The 7,799-nt window shown below is 26.7% G+C and overlaps 1 protein-coding gene across 7 annotated transcripts in view; it reads right to left on the reverse strand.

The window, feature by feature from the left end:
- LOC147801950 (transcription-associated protein 1-like) overlaps positions 1-7,135 on the reverse strand; it is a 34,006-nt gene extending 26,871 nt beyond the window's left edge. For 2 of the 7 annotated variants that reach the window (XM_087155455.1, XM_087155453.1), the window contains exons 1-5: positions 6,957-7,132; positions 5,429-5,593; positions 4,839-4,888; positions 3,944-4,054; positions 648-731 (exon numbers count right to left, since the gene is read on the reverse strand). In XM_087155455.1, the coding sequence (XP_087011581.1) occupies positions 648-731; positions 3,944-4,054; positions 4,839-4,888; positions 5,429-5,534 (351 nt within the window). In that variant the 5' untranslated portion in view covers positions 5,535-5,593; positions 6,957-7,132. Of the gene's footprint in view, positions 1-647; positions 732-3,943; positions 4,055-4,838; positions 4,889-5,428; positions 5,594-6,956 lie in introns of all 7 variants that reach the window. The other 5 variants (XM_087155454.1, XM_087155456.1, XM_087155457.1 and 2 more) reach the window with 5 other exon arrangements.
- Positions 7,136-7,799: the final 664 nt, after the last annotated feature.

Here is a 7,799-nt window from a genome sequence, read left to right on the forward strand (position 1 = left end):
AAAAAATTTCTTCAGGATTATAGCAATTTGGATTGGAAAAACAATACTCATCAATATTCCTCAGAATTTTTCATTAAATAAAAGCAAAAAATATGAAATTCTTTTAAGCAATGTCTATGAAAAACCTTGAGAAATTAAAACAAGAAAACTTTAGGAACAATTTGGCAAGAAATTTCTGTACAGAGAATTTAAAATGAGTTAACTTCTTGTGATCATTGACATTTATATTGCAAATTATAGGCTTATAAGCTTTATTTATAAATTGATTCATCACAGAATCTTCCTCTCTTTCCTTCTCTCATTTTATCAAGAATTATTCATAGAAGCATTTGTCATTATAATGGAAGCCTATATTAATATCTTTTTAAACTTTTAAGTGCAAAATAATTTATCAGTCAAACAAGTGAAAAATCTAAAATCTCTTATAAGATACATTAAATGACATCCACTCAAGTCAATATTCTTTTCCCCGTGAAAATGCGAGTTTAAAAACCCACTGAAACACATTCCACTCAATGTAATGCAAAAATTTACAAAAGTTGCTTATTAATAAACTAGTCTTCAATGAATCTGTACATGTGTGAAATATATTAATGCAAAAGCAAATTCATTGAAAAAGATAAATCATATCAAAAACACATTCTTACTTCAAAGCTGCATGGTGGCCTGAAGGTCTTATGAAATTCTATGATTATTCTTAAAACTACTAATATGTTTTCCTCATTTTCCACCTAAAATATGAATATTTGAATAAAAATAAAACATCAATAAAATCAGTGTAGGAGAAGTCATAAAATTCCAACATTAAATATATAGAGGAAATATATGTTGAGAAAAATATCTGCATAATTTCATTTAAGTTTTTATAAAAGCAACAAAATTCTAAGTTTATAAATAGCAACATTTTATTAGCTAATCTGTTCAGATGTAAACATCAATCTAATGTAGTTAAGTAATTTCTGAAAAAATAAAAAATTTATCAAGTATTTAAAATTAAAATTTCGGTTTTGAGATGAAGCACAGTAAGTCAAATTTTATTTTCACTTCAAATTCTGTAACAAAAAGCGCCACTTTTTTCCCACAATATGAAGAAAATACAAACTCTTAATCTTTTATTTATTATTATAAAATGTAGAGCAGTAAATAAAAATGCTAGAGAAGAAAATTTTCAGTTTTCAAAAAATATTTTCAGCTATTCAAAATTTTCACCAAATAAACTTTATTTTGCATAATTTTTGTACTAGTATTACCAAGGAGAGATAAATTTAGTTTTAATTAGAATATTATTTATAGTTACGGGCTTACAAATCCTGGGCACTTGGTTGCCTAAAGACTTACAGCCCAATATTTCTGTAAAATTTAACACTTTTTTTAATCAAACAGCATGGCTCATAAAAATGAAATCCTAGAAGTTTAAATTTTTCTAGATCCATGCTCTTGATTTTTATGTATTTCAATTATACTCAACAAATAACAATGTACGCAGAACAAAAACATACTGAAAGTTCTTATTCTGCCTATAATGTTAGGGAAATTAAATTGATCAATAATTGTTACCATTTGAAAATGTACATACCTGCTAGTTGATTTACACACAACTTATTAATTAAAGTTTTTTTTTTAAATAATATATATTATATATATAATTGAGTCACTTATTAAGAAGATATTTGTTAATTCCTCCCAATGATTTGAACATTAAAGACAAGATTGGTTTGCCATCAGGTAACAAATGATTGTTTGTAGGGAGCCTGTGAATTATTTCTAAAATTTTCTTACAAAGTTGCCGAAAAAAATAATATAGTTTAGTGGGAATATTTTTTAAGGAAATCATAATAAAAAAGCAAACTAAAATATATAATTAAATAATAATTTTAAACAAATATTTCCAAAACCACAACAAGAATCATATTAGTTACTAGGGTTGAGCAACAAAACATTCATTCTTACCAATGTGATAACAATATTTGATTTATATTCAGTAAATTTGAATACATATTGAGTATATGATAATTTTCAATAATGATAAATATCAAAAACACAATTATCAATGACAGTTCTTGAACATCAAAAAATTGCACTCTTTATTGAAAATGATAAATAAAGAATGTGATAATTTTAGGAGTATTATTGACATTGATAATTATAGATTATAATATTACTCTGAATTTTATATTTTGTTTGGTTAACAAAAACTTAACCTAAGTCAAAAGTTAAATTTAAAAAATATTGTAATACACTGTGAAATATGTATGTTTCGTGACAATATATCATAATATTAAAATTCTAATTAGGTTCGATTAGTTACCTTTTAAAAAAATTGTCAATAAAATATTAGACAACAGACAGATTTTTATGCTTAAAATAATATATAACAAGAAGTAGAGTTCTCAAATTTAATTTTGAAATTATATGATGAAAATATAAAATATCCTATTGGCTAGTAAATTTAAAAACATTTAATAAATCTCTAAAAACTTGAACAGACATAAAACTGCAAATATATTTAAATAATAAAAAAGGTTATACACATTATTATTAAATAAAATGCCCAAGCTGAAGACATTAAGCAAGCTTTGTAGCAGGGCAAAGAACAAATAAAGACAGCAATTTAAAAATAAAAAAAACAAGACAAAATTAGAACAGATTTGGAACAGCATAGCATTTTTTAGAACAGTTAATTGAAAAGTATAATTTACTCTACTTAATAGTAACAAAATAAAATTTCACAGCAAAAAAATAACTTGTTCATAGCAAAAAGTTTCCAGAATAATTTTATCAATACAGAACAGCAAATAATAGTTCCAAATCAAAACATGGAAAAATTTGATGAGACTGTTGCATTAAAAAAATGAACAGTATCAATTCGTTAATATTTTACTCATACCAATATATAATTCAAATGTGTAATTGAGTTGAAGATTTCTTTGATCTCTTTAAAGTAGGGTTTCTATGATCTCAAAACAAAAATGCAATGAATATGCCACTTAACATTTACGTAGAACATTAATTTTAGTAAGCAATCCCCTAATTCATCATTTAAAAGTTTTATAACTGCTTGTTGACTGAAATCACATGAAAGAAAACAATCAATATTTGTGCAACTTTGAAATCGTACAAGATTTTTTATTGTATTTGGTGAAAATAATAAGTAAGCATATCACCCTTGAAATCGACATCATAAAAATTTGATGTTGCAAAATTGCTTATCAATTTTCCTTTCCATTGAATGACTTAATTCCCAAAGAGGTTGAAACAATGAATCTTCTGGGTAAGACTCCAAATACCTAAACCATGTAAATAATCAATAGACAGTCCCTATATTGGAACTATCAAATATTGTGATTATGACAAGCATTTAAAAAAGAAAGAAAAAGGATATTGGATCAAAATTTTTCAATTCTTTAAATCTACTTTCTCAAAAATCTGCATTTTCATTCCTGGAAAATCGAATATTCAATACACACAAAAAATTCAGGACAAATACGGATAAAATACTTTAAATCAGGAACATCAAGATGATCAGGACAATTACTAACCCTGATTTAATCTAATTTTTAAAAACAGCAGTCTTGAATATAAACACAAAGTGAGATCAAGCGTAAATAGAAAAAACCTGATTATTCTGCCAAGACATTAAAATGAGGTTGATTTCATACACACACTACATAACCTACAGACATTAGCAACAATGAGATTATTTTTTAAATACTGTTAAAATTTTGTTATCTTAAACCCATATCAATGACTATTAACTGTAATCATTAAGTTCATCAGTTATGTAAACTAAATAATTGACAATGTATGAATAAAAAAATTATAAAAGAGTAAATGAAAAAAATTTAGATTGGCTATCTTCATAAAAAATAATACAGGATATATATAAAAATATGTACATTAAAATATACAAAATTACCCATTGGCATGATATGAAAATACATACATGAGTGGCTTTTTCAGCAATGAACTGTGGTTCTTCATTTCCTAAAATTCTGATGAAAATTTTTATAGCCTGATCCAAAAATGAAGGAGATTGTGGATTACTAACAATAGTCTGAAAAATAAAAGGATACTTTTATTATAAAATTAAAACACAAATATTTTATTAAAATATTCTTTTTATCATTGTTAAACATCTATTCAAATTCTTTTATTTTTATTTATTATTTAAAAAAATATTTTTATAAATATTGTATGCTTGATTTCAATGGTGTGCCTCTAGTCTTTAGGTTTCAAATTCAAACTGTAATGTATCAAAACAAATATTTTTTTTTCTTCATTAGAGTAATAAAACTAATAACATGTTTATCATTAATAGTCTATTAATACTAATATAGGAGGGAGGATAAATAGTGTTTTTATGTCTCAGCTTGCTTAAACAGTTTTTAAAAAGCTTTTGAGCCAATCACTTGAATGCTCCTCAATTCTTAGAATTTAAATTCATAATTGCCATTCAATTAAATTCAATGATCTTCATACAATTGGTGCTAAAACATTAATTTCTAAATAAAAAATTTTATCAATTTATGGGAAACTAAACTGCCAATTGCATTTAATGTAAAAGAAAAAAAATTGGTAAAAAAGTGAAAAATGAAACCAAAAAATAGGAGGCAAATTTAAAAAAATAGGGAGGGGTTTAAAAAGGTTCCTGTAATTCGATAGTCAAAATTGAATTGAATGCTGGGCTTAATGGCACAATGACTTTAATTGTGGCATATATAATCTGCGAAATTATGAAAAATGAACTGTCATTTCTGAAACTGAAAAAATAAATTTCAAATTCCCCATACAATGACATTCTGAATATAGAATTTTACTATATTAAATTTAAACCTTACTTCAAGCTCTCCACTCAATTCTGGCAAAGCTTTCAATTTACTTTCATCCTCTATAAAAGAAAAGAAAAGAGAAAATTAAAGTTCTGCAATATAAAAATCAATAGGAAAAGTGAATTAATGACAGATAAATAAACAAAAAATAAAATGAGCTATAATTACAGGTTACTACAATAAATGCATAAAATATATTTGATCAAGGTTTTGCTTTAAAAAGAAATGTGGATTTGATTAAATTAAAAATGAGAAGTAAGAATATTTAAGTATGATTTTTGATCAGGTGCAGATAAATACAATGATTTATTTATAGGTATATAGTTATCTTTAAATAAGTATGATTTAAGTAGATAAGTAAGATTTATTTATAAGTATATTACTTTGGTTATTTTATTTTTCGTGAATATCAATGTATGAGAATTGTAAACATTACCAACAAAGTAACATGTGCCATAAGTATATAGTTGTTCATTAGGTACATCCTTAGTACTAAATATAATATCTATGTAAACTCAAATACTTAATTTCTATGAGAAATTTTCAAGTGAAAATAAATTCTGATTTTTCAATTCCCAATGACTAATTATTAAACTTACTTGCGACAGGATTTTTGAGCATTGATACATATGAGCGGTAAGTATTCATAACAGCAACATGATCATTAATGGGTGCTGATACACTCATTACTGGTATCCTTGCCATGCTTAAGGACTCCAGAAAAAGCTATTCAATGATAAAACTCACCTCCAATTTTAACAATTCTATAAAAAAAAATGTAAATATTTTCAAGAATTTGCTAAATTGTAAGGACTGCAATTATTCATAGGCAAAATTAGTAAACATGTATTAGAAATTTTAAAAAGACAAAGATTATTCTGTTTTATAAGAACAAGAAATGTTATATTAGAGTTTTCACTTAACGCCACTTAAAGCTTCAGTCTCTAGCTGAGTTATATTCTATAAAATAATATAAATACAGTTGGTGCTCAATATAATGACCCCCCTGGTCCAAACAAAAGCGAATTTATAAGTAGTGCACATATTTCCTTAGATTTTATACCAGATACCTTTTAAAAAAGTAGAGTTTCAGTTATTTTGAGATTTATAATCCAAAATCAAAACAATATATAACTACAAACTCAAATCGCTTTAGGAACTGTGGATTTAATTTTTGCCTCTTACATGCTCGCACTTTCAGATCTGGTCAATATTTATTAGGTCTTTAGTACATATTCTCACAAACACATAATAACAACTAAGACAAGCACATGTATACATTTTTAGTGACTATTCGCTTGCGCCCAGTGAAGCGAAAAGTACCGGTAGTTATACTCCAACAGCCATGAACTTGGTTACCCTTGATTAATTTACCCTCACATAAGGTTCAACAATTGTGTAATATTTTCACACAGATTAACTAAGAAAGCAGAATTTTATTTACAATCATTAGTTAAATTTCTATATAGTAATAATGAGGGGAATATTTCTGTATCCTGATCTGTCATGCTGACTATAAGGTAACAAAATTATTTCAAATTTGCAAACTAAAAAAAAATAAATAAAACAAGTAGAAATTTGTCTGAGGATGGCTATGAGTAATATCCTTTCAGTAGGCCCCCTTTTATGTTATTTTTTCTAGTTTCTCAAGGGCCACTGCATGAAAGCTGCCAAAACTTGGCATTTATTCAGCTATAGATCACGATACAGAAATCTTCCCATAATGAGCTACTTGATACAGCAAGGTAAAATAAACTTACTGCAATAAGTGATAAAGGAAATAAAAGTTTAATAGGGTTGCAAAAACTACGGTTAACAAATTTTAAAAAGGGAGAAAAAAGGAATTAAAAAGATTATAGAATAACGATTATTACAGCAATTTAGACTCATTGAACTTGTATAATTATAAAGATAAAGCAGCTGCATTTATACCGGCACTAGGTTTGATAAATTTTCACGGCCCAAATGTAAAAAAAATGTTACACAAAATTTTCTTCGAAAAATATTAGCTGCATTTAAATGTGCAATGCAAAATTGCTGAACTTTTATATAAATAATTCTTATGTTGAAAAATTAAGAGCACGTTATTGCGCTTATTACTATGAGAAATAAAAAAAAAGAACTCACACCATTCTTAATTGACATTGACTAATGCTGATGCACATACTGGAATATTTCAAACTATTTTCATTAAATAATTAAGGGTATGCTTAGTAAAATGTTCATCAGAGTCTGTTGTTTGTTTACGAACTGATTTCATAAATTCATAATTATGTAAAGGATCCGGTTGCCTATTTCTGCACATGTTACTAACCCGTTCAAATGGAAATACTCAATTTGTAAAAAGCCATTGTCACTCAAGGCCGGATTTACGTATAAACTAAATAAGCTATAGCTTGGGGCCCCGAGATGACAAGGGCGCCCAGATCCTACTTTCCCCCCTCTTTTTTTGAATGTTTTATTCGGGGCTGGAGCCCTCAGAAGCCCAAAGTGCAGTTCTTTTTTTTTTACATTGTCGGACATAATAAATATAAATAAATGACTGAATAAAACAAAAAACTTCGTTGTCATTAGAAGGGAACATATCATCTTTCAAGCAATTTAAGTATTTATAAATTATTTATAAATTAAACAATTTTGTAAAATATGTACCAACTGTGCCAAGCTTCACAAGTCAGCCCCGCGAATATTTAAATGAAAAACACCACCACCGGTTTAGTCAACAAAACTTATTTTGGCCCATTGTGAGCCCACTAATTGGTCTTTAAGAAATTCCTTTGGTAAAATTGTTTGTTACATTAAACTCTAATTTCTGGCCGAGTTTGAAATTTATAGGTTAATATTATAGGGAGTTACGGGGTGTGATGTGTGCGTACCCCTTGATACGACTTTTGCACCTTTTTCAGCCATTATTCGCTCTTTAACAAAGAAAAATAATTCTTTTCATATGTAGAACACATTATTCACTTA

This window comes from Parasteatoda tepidariorum, chromosome 11, assembly GCF_982258835.1.
Source record: "Parasteatoda tepidariorum strain Cologne lab strain chromosome 11, Ptep-v5.0, whole genome shotgun sequence".
NCBI lineage: Eukaryota > Metazoa > Arthropoda > Arachnida > Araneae > Theridiidae > Parasteatoda > Parasteatoda tepidariorum.